Raw genomic sequence first — 16,782 nt, forward strand, 5'->3', positions numbered from 1 at the left:
GAGTGCCTGATGCTGGGCCAGGGTCTGATGTTGGACTAGGGCCTGATACTGGACTAGGGCCTGATGGTGGGGGGGAATGTCTGATGCTGGACCAGGGCCTGATGCTGGACTAGGGCCTGATGCTGGGGGGGAATGTCTGATGCTGGACTAGGGCCTGATGCTGGGCGAGGGTCTGATGCTGGAGGAGTGCCTGATGCTGGGGGAGGGTCTGATTCTGGGGGAGGGTCTGATGCTGGGGGAGGGCCTGATGCTGGACTGGGTCTGATGCTGGGGGGGAATGTCTGATGCTGGACTAGGGTCTGATGCTGGACTAGGGCCTCATGCTGGGGGAAATGACTGATTCTGGGGGGCAACCTCTGATGCTGAACTAGGGCCTGATGCTGGGCGAAGGTCTGATGCTGGAGGAGTGCCTGATGCTGGGGGAGGGTCTGATTCAGGGGGAGGGTCTGATGCTGGGGGAGGGCCTGACTCTGGACTAGGATCTGATGCTGGGGGAGGGTCTGATGCTGGACTAGGGCCTGATGCTGGGGGAGGGTCTGACTCTGGAGGAGGGTGTGATGCTGGGGTAAGATCTGATGCTGGGGAAGGGTCTGATGCTGGACTAGGGCCTGATGCTGGGGGAGGGTCTGATGCTGGGGGAAGGTCTGATGCTGGGGGAAGGTCTGATGCTGGGTAGGGTCTGATGCTGGACAAGGCCTGATGCTGAGCCAGGGTGTGATGCTGGGGCAGGGTCTGATCCTGGGGGAAGGTCTGATGCTGGAATAGGGCCTGATGCTGGGGGAGGGTCTGACTCTGGAGGAGGGTGTGATGCTGGGGGAAGGTCTGATGCTGGGTAGGGTCTGATGCTGGACAAGGCTTGATGCTGAGACAGGGTGTGATGCTGGGGTAGGGTCTTATGCTGTGGGAAGGTCTGATGCTGGACTAGGGCCTGATGCTGGGGGGGAAGGTCTGATGCTGGGGGGAAGTCCTGATGATGGTGGGCAGCCTGCTCCCAGATATACAGAGTTGTGATTATAAATCTCTGTGAGAAAGCTTTTTTTCATACTTTCCTGACCACCTTGCTGTGTTCTTTTTTTCTGAAGCATAATTGCTGTGCAGTATCTGATTTCTGCCATACATCAATATGAATTAGCCATAGATGAACGTATGTCTCCTCCCTCTTGAATCTCCCGCCCACCTCCCCTTGCTACATTCTTGTTTCTATGGATATATGAATAATAAAGACTGTTGACTAAAATAACATAAAAAGCTCCCACACACAGGCATGCACACGCACACTCCCTAGTGCATCATTCGGGTCCGCATCAGGGTTGCCCTCGGCCACCCCGCCCTGGGATCCACGGTGAGGCTTGACACCCGCACTTTGTTCCCATCCTCGGCCCGCTGCCCACGCCTCCGCAGCAGAGGGGCCCTGTCCCCGCAGATGCTGAAGTGATGGAGCCTCTTGTCTCCAGAGCCAAGAGCATGAATACCAGGTCGGTCGTCCTTTGGGGACATCTATGCTTCCGCCTTCTAGCCTTTCCATTGTATCCATCCGTTTCTCTTAACAATGTCCGATGACACGGGCTCCCATTACCAGCTCTGGTCTGTTCTCAGAGTACAGCTTACCCTCGGCACACTCTATTGGCAGTGGGAAATTTTCCTTCAGTACTTTATTGAAAGAAAGCAATAAATAATACTGTGATAAAAATAGCTCAAAAGTAGACTGTACGTACTTCGTCACATATTCAGGAAGTTCACCAAAGATTAGTAGAAAAACAGAATGGTAACAATGAATTGTACAAGTAAATTAAAGGTGGAACCCACATGTAAAGAGACGTGCCGTCTCTGTCTACTGAGATATCACTGCATAATAAATGACGCACTGTGATCTGAACGCATCTCTTGCTGGCTTTTTTAATGTGCTCCTGAAAGAGTAAAAGTTACATTTGCTGCTTATACAATCCAAAATGGCTATGTCATCAAAATCTACAAATGTACGCCTAGGTCCATTCTTTAAACATGTTTACAGATAAAAAGATGCTTTACATAAGAAAACTAAGGCCTTTGTTAGAGCTGCTCTACGCTGTCTGTGGGACGTGGCTCCTTCACCGTCCAGCGCACCAGCTCTGCAGCGGGTGCAGGGCATCGCGATTGGTCCCCGAAGAGTCTCAGCGGAGAGAGGGACCCGGGTCCTCAGAGACCAGGTCACGGGAGAGATTGTCATAGTCGTCTTCTACTCATGCTTTCAGCCCAGACTTCACTAGAAGCTCACATTAAACACCCAGTACTTTTAAATCGCTTCACTCTGCAGAGAAAAAGCATTTCTTGCTAGAAAAAGTACAGTTTAGGTCAGTCGTTAAAATAGAACAATTGGTTGAAAGTAAGTTCGCTCATTTCAGGGTGAGTGTTGGAGAGCTCGGTTACATTCTGGAAGGATAATGCACACCGTGTCATGATGATTTTACAATTGCAGGAAAACCCCTTCTCTCATGGTTTATCATTTAAAAATTAAACAAGAATAATTACAATAAATGCATCATTTACAAAAGCCCTATATTTGTTCATAGGATTTATACAGACAAGCATTACAGTACATTCATTTGGAAGACTAAAATCACGTATCAGAACATGAATTGATCTGAAAGGATATTTATAGCCTGGCTATACAAGAAAAAGTCAGTATATAAATAAAGTCATAAGTTTACATAAATATAAGAAACATTAAATTTTAAAACATTTTCTCTATGGTATTCATGAATTTTTCACTAATTAAAAAGTCTGTAATAAAATACCTTAGGGGCCATACAACAACTTTAAACAGATTAAAGATCGCATCGAGTTCAAAATGTCTTTGTCGTATTCTGGACGCTGTATAATCACCTGTAGCATTAGTGCGGGTAAACTGGAAACACACACAGACGAGTCAGTCCTGGGGCGGCGGCTGCTGAAGGTGGCAGGAAGGAGGGGAAGGGCTGTTCCTTGTGGGGTGTCCACAGATTGCACCTCACCCCTCACTGATGAGCACTTAGGCCGTTTCCAAACACTTGTCACTGTTCTGGAGAAAACAATCATCGCCCAGCTCCTACTTAATTTCCTAGAATATGTTTCTAGAATTGGAGTGTAAACATATGTAAACATTATTCATTCCATCCTCTGTTCATCCACCTAGCCAGCCAGCCAGCCATCTGTTCATCCATCCATCTACTCACAAATCCATCCATCCATCCATCCACTCACTAATTCATCCATCCATCCATCCACCCATCCATCCAGTCAGTCAGTCATCTGTCCATCCATCTATTATTATCTACTCATTAATCCATTCATCCACCCATCCATCCATCCATCTGTGTATCAATCCATCCATCTATCCAACCACCATCTGTCCATGCATCTATCCAACCACGCATCCATCCATCTACCTGTCTCACCACCCTTCCATCCATCCACGCATTAATCCATCCATCTGTTCATTTATCCATCCATCATCCATCTGTTCATTTATCCATCCATCATCCATCTGTTCATTTATCCATCCATCCATCCATCTATACAAACTTCCTTCCTCCCTCCCCTGATCCCTTCCTTCCATCCTTCGTTCCTCAGTAGAACTTTACATTTTTGTGCAGATTGGTATCTTATTCCTCTTAAGTTTAATCATAGGGTATCTCTATTCCCCCCACAACCTTGCTCTTTCTGATTGCATCCTTTCTCCACTGCAATTTCCAGGAATTACACACTGATTCTTTTGCCAACAATAACTCTGGAGAGTTGTTACCATCTGACTCCCTGACAGAGCTGTTCTATTATTACCATGTTTCAGCTGATACTTTTGTGTTTTTCAGGTAGGCCATTATATCATCTTCAATCACTGGCTAATTTATTTCCCTCTTTCAGCTATCACAATTATTATTGAATTTTCTTGTTCGATAGCACATTCTAGAACTTTCAGAGCATTGATAATTAACAGAGGTGATCACAGCATCCTTGACTTGTCCCTGACTTTAATGAGACCACTTGTGACACATCACTATTCAGTGTGATTTTGGCCCTTGGCTTGAAATAGATGTTTCCAACTCTGTTTCAAAGCTGTCCTTTTTGGTTTTTAAAGAGTTTTTTAGTGGGAAGATGTTCAGTTCTATCCAAATGAAGTGGGCAACAGAGGATGAGGTGGTCAGGTGGCATCACAGACTCCATGGACATGAGCAAATTCTAGGAGATAGTGAAGAACAGGGAAGCCTGGGGTGCTGCAGTTCATGGGGTTGCAAAGAGTAAGAACGACTTAGCAATAGAACAATAATAACAACAGTGGGAAGATGTTGAGTTCTATCCAATCTCTTCTTCAGCATCAAGTCAAGAAGACCACACCTGGGGTGGAATGTAGGAGGCCATGATTCTCCTGCCCTGGCCTGTAGCTGCCCCCTTTGCCACGCTACTTTGCAACATTTCCCGTCAAGAGACACAGCGTATTTCTGCAGCTTCTGGGCTGGCCTTGTGACTTGGCTTGGCCAATAGAAACAGGCAAAGTGACAAGCCTCACAGGGCCTTGAGAGCACTGCTCTCTGGCCACTTCCCTGTGAACAATCCCAGGCCAGCCTGCTGGAGGACAGGACTCCCATCATCATCCCTGCCAGCAGCCAGCTTGTCCATCATGAACCATGGCTACCCTTGAGCAGCCAAGCTCAGCTGACCCACCAGCTGACTGTGGATGCAGGACTGTCCCCACTGGAGATCGACCACACATCTAGCCCCAGTCAGCCCCCGACCCACAGCCTGATGAGAGATAATGGGTGGCTGTTTGCAGCCACTAAGTTCTGGGTGGTTCACTGTGCAACAGTAGATAACCACAGAAAGGCTGTTCTCTTTTGGCCTCTTGAACATGAACTGATGTTTACTGTTGTGTCCTGGAAATCATAGAATGAGCCTATACGTGTGATTGGGCCCAATTTTTTGACATGCTGCCGAGTTGCCAAAAACTCAGCAAATGTGACCAGGCACTCTTGATCAGAATTGGCTGAGACTTTATAAAATCAAAGCCTCATTTTGTCTTATTGCTTCAAAAAATGATGCTACTGGGATTTCCCTGATGCTCCAGTGGCTAAGACCCCATGCTCCCAATGCAGAGGGCCTGGGTTTGATCCCTGCTCGGGAAATTAGATCCCACGTGCCACGACTAAAGATCCCACATGCTGTGACTAAAAGATCCAGCACGATGCAGCTAAGACTCAGCGTGCCCAAATAAATATTTAAAAACTGGTGCTGGAGTTGACCTGTCGGAGAGGATGGGGTGTGGTCGCTGGGTTGCCCAGGATGCCGGGTTCCAGGTGTGAGATGCTTAGAAGAGAATGAGTGTGATCTCCAGAGTGAGGACACGGTGGCAGACACCCGGAAGTCTTAGGCCCTGTAGACACAGCCAGCTGAGGCCACTTTCTGACTGGGGAGGGGGGAGAGGGCTAGCAACAGTTGGTACCATCCCGTAGTTGGTCATAAGGTCTAAGCCGAAAGAAGCTCCCAGAATACTGCTGTCCCTGGAGTTTTGTTGTGGTGGTTTTAAGTTATGTCCTCAAGTTTTGGGGTATTCCTCTGCTCAGAAGGGAACCCAATTTCCTGCTCCTTAAGTATGGACCGAGCTTACTGACTCGTTTCTAGTGAATAGAATAAGGCAGAAATGACAGCATGTAACTACTGAAAAGTGGGCCATCAGAGGCATTTCAGACTCTTCCTCACTCTCTCTCGCACTTCCTGCCCTGGGTGAAGCCAGCTGCCATGCTGTGAGGACACTCAAGCAGCCTGAGGAGAGGTCCATGTGGTGAGGAGCTGAGGCTCCGCCAACAGCCCTGTGAGTGTGCTATCTTGCAGGCTGATCTTCCAGTCCCAGAACAACCTTCAGATACCTGCAGCCCTACATGACATCTTGACGATAACCTCACAAGGGACTCCCAAGCCAGAATTGCACAGCTAAGCCATTTCTGAATTTCTGACCCCACTGAAAGAACCTGAGATAATAAATACACATTATTTTAAGCCACTAGGTGCTGAGCTTGTTTGTTCCACAGCGCAAGCTAACTAATATACTTCTTATGGTGGCTCTGAGTGGTGAGTTCATCCATGTCAACTTGTTCTCTTTCACGGACTCAAGGTTCTAGCACAGTTTTCTCCACTCTAAGATCCCACTAGCACAGACCTCTTCGTTTACTGGATACCCTACTTAAAACGTATGCCAACCCTTTGCTTGATAAAGACTGAGTCTGGGTTTCTGGGACTGGTGTTGTACCTGAGAAGCAGGTCTCTGACCAAGGCTCTTCTACAGACCTCTGCAGGAGAAGACCTCAGAAGCTGCCTGACATCTGTCCTAACCGCCCTGCTGTTGGTCTCTCACCCTTGTGTAGGGTTTGGCGGCAAGCTCAACACAGGATACCACGTGTAGACAGAAGCCATGTCACGGATAATTCCATGGTGGGATTACATGGTCAGTGAGAAAGCCGAGGTAGTTTGAAGCAGGGGTGGGTTCCAGCACGGTCCTCTCCTGATGTCTTAAAACCATCTCATGGGAGCTTCACACACGTGCCAGAGACAGGCACACACGATACATTTTTGGTAATGAAGCACTTGCACATGGCCAGCACCCAGGAGCCCCCTTCCTGACCCCCAAGGGGAAACCACTACCCCGATTGTTGTCTGCTCACAACGCTTCACTCACCTGGTCCACTCTGTCCAACTGGACACCACACTCGCCTCCAAACCCCCAGATGGAGTCAACCTGCAAGCAGCACTTGGAGAGCTTTGACTGATACTCATGGCCGACAGCTGACTGAAACAGGGGCAAAAGTGAAGCATCAGACACCCACCAGCATGGCCACACTGGACCCGCCCCCCGACCCTGAGGCAGCCTGCACTTCTGGTCGGCATGGGTGACGCAAACAAAATCACTCAACGTGGAAGCCGGCCCAGAGGGAGGTAACTCCATGGGGCATCACAACACTGGGGCCCCCCAGTCAGGTGTTTGAACCCTCTCCACACCAGGCTCCCCAGAAGTCTCCCAAGAACCCCAGCCTCAGGGGGCCTTCTGAGGTGCCTGGGTGTGAAGAACCAGGAAGCCAGCCCCAACCAGAACCACAGAGCCAGCAGCCTGCCAACGACTCCTAAGCCCACTTCCAGGAAGACTGCTGGCAGTGATCACCCTTTTCAGGTGGGACACTGTCAAAGCACGTGGCCCAGAAATCAGGGCACAAACTGCAATACAGATGGCATGCTTCAGGCACACCGCACGTTCAGTGTCAACACCTGCCACACACCCAGCCCGCCCAGGTGTGCAGTGGGGCCTGCCACCGTCCCGCCACCCCCCAGTCAGGGAAGCGGGTCTGGTGACCTCCCAAGGCCACATGCACACCGACCAGTCCACCCCGAGCTCCCGCTGTGTGGTCAGCAAGCCATGGCCCATGGCCCACATCCAGCACTGAGGTTCTTTGTAAATAACATACAAAGAACATACAGATGTTTCTGAACATTGTTCCTTTACAGAAAATCTATGTCTAACTTCCTGTCAAGACAATACAGTTAGTTCAGGAGCCACCAGAGACCCTGTGGTGGCCGGGAAGCTAAAAATATTTACACCCCGAATGCTGAGCGGCCCCGCGCCGCTCCAGTCGCCCAGACATGACCCTCAGAGTAAGGCAGCAGGCGCCCTCGGCAGAATGGAGAGTGGTCACGGACCTCTTTGTGGACACTGAGGATGCAGGACAGATGACTGACGCATGACCCAATGCCGGGCGAGGAGGCGGCTCGTCCAGCCTAGCTCCTCCCCAAGGACTCACCCCCACCTTGGCCCCCTCCTTCAATACAGTGAGGGGCCTGACGGCGCACTACCAACTCCTCTCCTGCTTGTTTATCCGGAACTTCAGGGGCAGCGTTTGGGGTCCAACCCCCACAGGGTCACCACCACCTCTGACAACTCTGCAGGCAGCTCAGGGCGCGCGTTCTTCCACAGCCAGGGAGCAAAGCAGGATTTATTTTCCAGTCTGGAGCTGTTACTTTCTCTCCCTCCCAGGCTGGATTCGATGACCACAGCCCATAGCCGATCTGGAGCACTGCCAATCTGGAGCACCGCGGCTTCCAAAAATTTGTGGCAGAGACCACCCATTTGCAGCTTCAGGGGTCTCACCCAGAAAACATCAGCAAGGTAACATGGAGGCAGCAGCATGCCCAAAGGATCCGCCAGCGTGACTCTTCATCACCAAGAAGTCAGAGAGAACTGTTCCAAAAATATGGCCAGAGTGAAAGCTTAGTGATTCTCCCAACTTTCTGATCAAAACAGCTTTCTCCCCCAGATTGGCCTTGGTCTCACACTGACGAGACTCTATTTCTGAGATAGTCAGCACCAGGCAGAGCACTGTGGGAAGCAGGGATGACGGGCTGGTCATGAAAGGCACCCCTCTCTCAAGCAGGTGCTGGCTCACCAGTGTGACAAGCCCTGTCATTCTGGGCTGAGGGCGATCCAGACACAAGGCAGATGGGGTGGAATTACAGAGGAATCTGACCCCAGCTTACACCTCAGCACAGAGTAAAGGCAGACATCTCAAGTCACCCAGCCTGGGAAATGCGCTCCCGCTTCACTGCAGATGCAGCACACCTGCTCCAGTCTATTGTCCTCTCTGCAGGGTGGACACAGCCCCCAGCTGATCCAGCCCCCTCTCTGAGTACCAGCAAAGGATGCTGCACTGTTAACAGCTTCAGTCCCACCTACTTAGACCTGCCTGTCCTCAGTCTGGTGGGCCACGGTTTGACACCGGAGGACAGGGTCCTCTCTGAAGGTCACCAAGTGTGCGAAGGACAGCAGCACGCTAGGTGGCTGACTTTCCAGCCTTGACATGAAACCAGGCGCTGAAACTCGGCTCTGGGCTGCAGATGGGAACCTCTAAAGGCTGAAGCCTGAACTACACGTGACGCCCATTCCAGCAGTCTGTCTGGCTGTGGGCCTCTGTCCTGGTCACAGAGCTGGCCTCTGGTAGGACCTGATCTCCAGCTGCAGGCTTCCCAAACCACCTCCCTCCCCAGCAAGAGAGCTTCCAGAAACCACAGCCCTTCTCGGCTAAGGTCAATTGAGAGAGAGTTACTTCTGGCCAACTCGTCCTCAACAAGTGGATTCCCAACTTTTCAACGGAAGGGGAGGGCTGAGAGATGACCCTGCTGACCCTGGCGAGGTCAAGCATGCCAGGACTGACACCACGTGGGTCGGCCCTTACCTTGTCCATCCTGTCCTGCTCCACGCCAAACTTCCCTCCGTAGCCAGGAGAGGCTTTGGGTCCCATTTCCAGCTCTTTCTCCCTGAGGGTCTGGTGTTCTTGAAACACATTCTCCCGCAACTTGTGGATACTTGGGAGGGAAGAGATGGAAGACGAACAAATCGGTCACATAGACAGCCAAGACATGCGTCTGTGCTTTCTGGAAGGACCGACAAGGACGTTATCTCTGCAATCTGTGAGGTGTCATTCCCCGGTGGCTCCCCAGCCCGGCCTCCCTTGTGTTCACTTTACTGCACCTCCAGCTGCCCCCAACTCCAGCAGTTTTCAGAGTCAGAAGCAGGTTAATGGGGACAAAAGCAAGCCTGAACACACACAATGAGGCATCTCCAAGCCCCTACAGAACCTGGGGCTACGACGTGGACAGCATTCCTCCACGTGGAGGACAGCTCCCGGGGTTCACAAGACACATGAACCGGGAGAGTCAGTTCGATAAACGTCACCAGAGGCAAATGGGAGACAAAGCCAACAGGCTTGCACCCGGACGACCCTAGGCCAGGAACCAAGAGATGTGGAATATTCAGATGGTTTCTCTCAACATGAAGCAGCCCGGCTTTCCATTCAAAGGTGAAGTGAGAGGCTTATAGAACTTAAGCTGTAAAAGTTATTTTCACTTTAAGCGCTAGGAGCAGCGGAACAGATCACAAGATGCAGCCAGAACCGGGCAGGCCAGACAGCTCTCACCCAAGGTAGCCGAAGGACACCTCACTGCACATCCGCATGGCAATCCCAGACGTACGGCTTAGAACACCAACCAGGACTGGCCACCTCCCAAGCCCCTGATGTGCTGGGGATGAAGGCTATCTACACTTCCCTACAAGAAAATAAGCTACCCCGGAGGTGGCGAGTTAAGACGGGCCAAGTCAGGGACAATCCTTGCTTCGTGCAGTCTCCTATCTCGACCTTCATGAGAACATGAAGTTCAGGATTCAGCTCACGGGATTCAACTGACAACAACAGAATAATCACATTATAACAAAATAATACACATTAAGCAGGGGGTGTTTTTGATCTCAGGTCTTCAAAGACAGCCCATGCTTTAGAAATCTCCCTCCGCAGAGAGAACAGCTTAAGAGACTGTGTTTCTCGATGAAAACTACAAGGTTGAAAACCAGACTGGAGAGTAAGAAGTACAGCAGTCACGGGCAATGAGGATTTAAAGTCACTGAGCACATCTTTACACACGCACGTACACAAACACTTACGTATATACATGTCAGACCTCATTTTTATCTACTGTGTAAACAAGGGACCAGACAACACAGAAGCAGGGCCAGCCCACAGAAGCAGGGCACTCGTGCTGACCAGCGGGGAGCGTGCCCCACCTCACCCCTTCACATTTCAGAATGTCACTTTCACACAAAGATCGAGAAAGTCTCTTACTTGATGTGTTCCCGGTGCCCAGATAATGGCACGGCCTTGGCCCCCCATCTCTGCTCTTTTTCACTTACGTCATTCTGAAAAGGAAAAGAAAGAATGAGGACACCCCACATCCTGGATTGTAAAACAGCCCTCCACCCACGCACCCACCCAAAAACCTGGGAGGATCCACTTCAGGAGACGGGAAAGGTGGGCAGACTGGCGGCTCCTACCACAAAATCGGGGGCAGTCCTCCCAAGTGTTGGCTCCCCCGTCGTCCGGGGTGATGGACACAGTGTGGCCGGCCGAGGCTTTCCACATCTGGAAGAGCAGCACTGAGGGTCGCAGATGCCAGGAGAGCCCTGCCCAGAGACCTACACAGATGCTCTGCCCACAACCCCAAAACCCTGGACAGCACAGGGAGGGCAGGGAGCTATGTGCTCAAGAGGGCCACTCATGGGACATCCCTGGGGGTCCAGCAGCTAAGACTCCTTGCTCCCAATGCTGCGGGCCCAGATTCAATCCCTGGTCAAGGCACTAGATTCCCACATGCCAGAACCATTAAAATAAAAAAAGGTCACTCATAATCCCCGTGCCTGAGTGACACCGGAAGGATCAAAAGAAACCTAACATGAGAGCAGTCACAGGGCACAAACACAGAAGAAATACTCCTAGCTACAACTCAAATGACAAAATTTTCTGGAAAATAAAAAAAGTCCCGAGTGCTACTTCACTCAGTGGGAACCTCCCGGACTAGGTCTCCTGACAACAGTGTTGTCCAACACTGGGAATGCGCTGTCGCCAATGGAAAAGTCTGCTGCATTTTATCACAATTTTTTTTTAAAGCACCATTTTGACTTAAAAATAATTACTGGAAACCCTACAATGATTTTCTTAACTTAGACTCTGACAAGTCAATAAATCATTCAAGGGCTGCTTTACCATCTACTTGGGGAAACGCAGACACAGAGAATGCCAACTTCTGTGCCAGGCAGCCCCGAGGCAGGCCGCCCTGCCTCCTCAGCAGACCCCTGAAACACGGGAATTTATTGGCTCAGACAACAATGACACAGCCTCGCAGCCGGACCATGCTGCTCTTTGCATAACTGCAAAGGCAAAATCTAGCCTTTCAGGACTTCAAAAGAAAGCGATGAAGAATGGTTTCATTCTCCTCAGAACTACTCATAAAACTGCACACAGGCCAGGAAGAAACTGAAGGCTTGTTTGAACGCAACCAGAAGCCCCAACCCTGGTTTCTGAGCTGAGGACACTGCCAGTCTCACTTGGTGGGGCCACATGCTCTGTGCTCTGTGTGGATCCAAACAGGACGGGAGCCCTTCGCAGGCCTGAGAGTCCCCCAGGCAGCTCCACCTGAGCCCCAGCTCCTATAGGCCACAAGTCCAAGATGGTGGCGGGGATGGATCGAGGAGAAAAGCTCTGATTCCCAGATTGGACTCCTGCCACATCCCTTGGGCAGGGAAGCATGTGCCACCAGGTGGGCAGGATCAACGCAGTCCCCTGGACACTGTCCCACCGGGACCCTTGCTCCCCTCTGATTAGGTGAAGCAAGGCAGGAAGCGCCCAGACACAAACTGCTTTGGGCACAACCTTTGGGAACCGACAGACCGGCTCAGCACCGGCAGGCATAACCAGCATGCCTGTTCACACATGGAGACACAGTTGCCTGAAACCCAAATGCTCTGCCCTAAGCCTCTGCCTCCCCAAGTCAAGACTGCCCGTGGTACCACACTGGCCTGAGAAGGGGCTGCCCACCCACAGGACTCCGGTTGCCTAGTGGTCTCCTCAGCCAGTGAGGGGACGGTCGGTCATGCAGAAGGACAGGGTCTCCAGCGAGATGCACTCCCCACCCAAGGACAAGGTGAAAGCCGCGTCCTGGCCTGTGGCTTCTCCACGCTGGCGTCACAGAAGTCGCTGGGCCCACTCTCCACCCGTCTCTCCAGAAGGCAGCCTCACTCGTGGGCAGGTGAGCACTGGCCGGTTCGCCCCCGCGTCATGGCCACAGGCTCCCCACTCCCCCATGGAACAGGAAGAAGGGGCCAGGTGGCTGCCCCAGGGGGAGGTGCCCCGAGTCCTCCACTCCAGAGTCCTGTGGAATCCCCTCTGCTTTCTAGACCACAGGCAACACCAAAATTGCCTTTATGTTTCAAACAAGAAAATTTCCTCCCAGAAAGTTATCGTCCCTCTCTCTGCAAACCCAGTGAGAAAACACCCCTCGCGTTCCTTGTCCAAGGGGTTTCCCTGCCTGCCCAGTGGAGCATATGAGCACGCTCACGGTGCACAAACCTTTCTTCTCCAGGTGCAGATTTGAGACGCTCAGAAAACGCTGCTGAAAACGCAGTAATCCAATGAAGAATTCCCAGGCACTGGGGAGAGTTTCTGTCTGTAAAAAGATTAAGAGTAAAAAGCTCAGAAGGATATGTGCTGACAGGCACCCTGGGCCAATCTTTGTGTGCTGAGATCCTTTTAGAATACCTCTGAAATCCTCCCCAACATAACAAGGTTTTGTAAAGAAATTTGTATTTCCCTAACCAAAGACTTCAACTAACTTTCAGCCACAGTGAGAAACTACAGGAAATAACCAAAGACTTCAACTAACTTTCAGTCACAGTGAGAAACTACAGGAAATAAAGAAGTTCCATAAGATTTACAACTGTATGAAGTTTCTTCTTAATGCAAACAGAAATCATTGCTTCAATGGCTAGTGTACATTTTTGTTTGCTAAAATCCTGAGAGCTTTCCATTTCTGGTTCATCCTAATTTATTCTGCGATACAATTCTATTACTCTGGGTGTGTGTGTGTGTATGTATGTATATATATATACACACACATATATATATATATGGCTTCCCTGGTGGCTCAGACAGTAAAGAAGCTGCCTGCAATGCGGGAGACCCAGGTTCAAGCCCTGGATGGGGAAGAGTCCCCAGAAGAATGAATGGCAACCCACTCCAATATTTTTGCAGGCAAATTTCCATGGATAGAGGAGCCTCGCGGGCTACAGTCCATGAGGCCACAGATTCGGACATGACTGACTGACTACCATTCTCACACTTTCATATAGATGTATGTATGAGAAGCACTCCCTAAAGGGATGGTGACATGACTGGGCTAGAACTCAGAGCAGTGACTGCTATCGGAAAGTGAAGAATGGTGACTCGGGGCGCAAAAGAGAAGCAAGCTGCGTCTCTAATGAACAGGTACGGTTACTTCATAAGACCAACACTCCAATTCTCCGAGCCACCAGCTCAGCACCTCTCCCCTAAAACCACAGGATAGCTCTGACTAGACACCGCACTGCTAGACATTACACATGAATAGAATCCCCTTGTTCCCAGGACCAGACTTGTCACAGGAATACACCGTCTGTGCTGACGTGTGGCCTGGCATTCACTAGCAACCAGACAGAAGATGCTCTGCTGGCCTTCCTCAATTCTGCCTTTAGAAATCCTAACCTGTGTAGGTTGCTTAGTACATTCTGAGTACTGCAGTTATCATCCAGCATCTATGAAAATCTTGCCAAGGGTAGCTAGTGATAGGCTCAAATCTATAATAATCTATTCCCTCTCAATATTTTTAATTAAAAAAATCATAAAAACAACTCTTTGAAAAATTAAAGGCTTTTTTTTTTTTTAATCCAAAGATAATGTCTCTGGACCCCTACCTCACACCACACACAAAAATTAACTGGAAAAAATGAATCAAAAAGCTAAGTGTCTGAACTAAAACTATTAAATTCTTAGAAAAAAAAATAAGCATAGATTTTCATCACCTTGAATTCAACAACAGACTTTAGATGCTTTGCCGTCACCAAAAGCACAAGTGAAAACAGAAAAAAACAAATTGGACAAAATTTTAAACTTTTGGCTTCAAAAGACACCCATCAAAGTTAACATTATTTATGGAATGAGACACTATTTTCAAATCATCTATCCAGAATATATAAAGAACTCTTACAAGTCAATAATAAAAAGGACAAATAACCACATTTTTAAATGGGGAAAGGATCTGAACAGACATTTCTCCAAAGACATACAAATGGGTGATAAGCTTCTGAAAAGACAGTATCAAACCATTAAGGGAATGCAAATCAAACCCGACTTTTAGGACACCACTCCACATGTTCCAGGGTGGCTATAGTCCAAAAAACAGAAAACAAGTTTGGTGAAGGCGTGCAGAAAGCAGAAGGCTCTTATGCTGGCGGTGGAAATGGAAAATCAAAGAATCTGACAGTTCTTCCAAAGGTTAAAACACAGAGGTGCCACAGATCCCAGCAACTCCATTCTTAGGTATTGAGAAAACTTGTTCACAGAGCATCACTCCCAACAGCCCAAAGTGAAAAGAACCCAATATCCTTGTGAAGTGATAGACATGCAGCAGGTGGTCTATCCAATCAATGGAATGTTACTAATATCTGACGATAAAAGGAGTTAAGTACTGACATCCACTACAACACGGACAACGCTTTACAAATCCTATGCTAAGTGAAGAAGCCGGACACAGAAGACCATACATTATACAGGCCCATTTCTATGAGTGGCCAGATCTGGTAAGTCTACAGCGAGAAAAAGTAGACTACTGGTTGCCTAGTGGGGGTGAGGGAACATGATAAGGTTTCTGAGGTGATGAAACCACCAACGCTGAGTTAGCCGTCCACGTGCCCACCCTCTCCAGTGTAGCAGAGGAAACAGGTCTCACACGGCCCACTCTCCACACCACCATTGCCCAGAGGACTCCCTTCGCACCCCTGCCTCCTGCACAGTCAAAGAGGAGACCTCTGATGGACAAGGGCCCCAGGACGGCGCAGCCCACTGCAACACAGGGCAGACCCCAGGGATCCTAACTTTCTCTCTCAACCAGGCGCTTGCCCAGCCCCTGCTGCACTGCACGGACCAAAGATCACAATCACCAAGGACTCCATGCAAGTGAAGTTTTCACAGTATGTTTCTCAAAATGCTGCAAGGAAAAGGCCATGGGGGACACACTGCCAGTTACTGAGGGGGGTATGGAGCAGAGCATCAAAGACAACCCGCACACCCTTGCCATCTCGGGTCTGGGAACACTTTCCACACAGAGAGGCGCGGGCCAGCCTCCAGAACCAGCTCCCGGACTCAACCGCCTTCAGGCTCTGCCCAGCGCCGGCCAGCGGGGCGGTGGGGCGAATCACGCGGTCGGCACCGGCGGGTTAAGCCCCTAGCGAGCTCGGGGGCCAGGTCGCCGCAGAGCCAGCGGGGCGCGCTCGCCCGGGACACCTCGGAGCTCTGCCCAGCGGGAAGTGCGTTCCTCACCCCCGCTCCCCCCCGGGCCAGACGCGGACAGATTCCAGGCAGAGGAAGCCCTGTCCCTCTGGCCCCAGACCCTCTGCAGGGGCACCAAGCTGCCACAAGAGTGACTCCCTTCCAGGTGACTCCCAGCCCGCACCCTGAGGGGCTGTTCCCAATCCAGAGCCGCTCCACTCTGCCGCCGCGCTGGTCGCTGCCTTTCCACTGACCAGGCTGCAATATCTCCCCATCGCTGTGGGCCCGGGAGCTGGGAGGGAGCTGGGAGGGAGCCGCCCGCCCGGCCTTCGAGAGACCCCGGCCCCTCCCCCTCGGCCCTCCACCACTTGACCTCCGGAGTACCAGACCCTCTCCTCCCCGGAGGGCTCCTCTCTTTCCCTAGACCCTCTAGGCTCTCCGCCCCCTCCCCCTAACCCTCCAGGTTCTGGACCCCCTCCCCGGGGCTCCCCGCTCTTCCCGGTACTCTCTGGGCCCTTGGCCCCCTTCCCCGAACACTTGGGGCCCGGCCTCTCCCCAACCCCTTCCTCCCGAACCCCGGGTCCTGCACCCCTCCTGGAGGGCTCCTCTCCTATCCTAGACGCCCTCCTCAACTCTCTGGCCCCTTCCTCTCAGGAGCCCGGGCATCCTCCCCTCAGACCCCGGACCCTCCGCCCCAGCCACCTAAGGACCGCGCACCCTGACCCCTCAGGCTCCGCCCCTTTCCGTTCCCCCAGCCCGCCCCCCTTTCTCCAACCTCATTCCCCTCCCCAGGACTTCCCTCAGGCCTGGTCCCGTCCCCTCAGTTCCCGGCCCATCCACGTCCCTCAGCCCCCCAGTCCCCTTCTCTCAGCCCCCGGCTCCTCCC

At 51.1% G+C, this 16,782-nt stretch overlaps 1 protein-coding gene across 6 annotated transcripts; it reads right to left on the reverse strand.

Moving 5' to 3' along the window:
* Window positions 1-1,633: 1,633 nt before the first annotated feature.
* On the reverse strand, window positions 1,634-16,686 carry LOC122710285 (src substrate cortactin-like). 6 transcript variants are annotated; one of them, XM_043870448.1, is made up of 7 exons: window positions 16,081-16,686; window positions 12,945-13,041; window positions 10,874-10,961; window positions 10,665-10,738; window positions 9,225-9,354; window positions 6,683-6,789; window positions 1,634-2,287 (listed from the first exon to the last, which is right to left on the reverse strand). In XM_043870448.1, exons 1-7 carry the CDS (start codon window positions 16,169-16,171, stop codon window positions 2,251-2,253), a joined length of 624 nt encoding a protein of 207 aa, XP_043726383.1. In that variant the 5' UTR covers window positions 16,172-16,686; the 3' UTR covers window positions 1,634-2,250. The 6 variants fall into 6 exon arrangements, with proteins under 6 accessions (XP_043726383.1, XP_043726387.1, XP_043726385.1 ...); XM_043870452.1 differs by having other exon boundaries at window positions 6,683-6,793; window positions 16,081-16,258; XM_043870450.1 differs by having other exon boundaries at window positions 1,634-3,089; window positions 6,683-6,793; window positions 16,081-16,257.
* Between the last annotated feature and the right edge of the window lie 96 nt (window positions 16,687-16,782).

The sequence above is a fragment of the Cervus elaphus genome, chromosome 16, assembly GCF_910594005.1.
Source record: "Cervus elaphus chromosome 16, mCerEla1.1, whole genome shotgun sequence".
In the NCBI taxonomy this organism is placed as follows: Eukaryota; Metazoa; Chordata; class Mammalia; order Artiodactyla; family Cervidae; genus Cervus; species Cervus elaphus.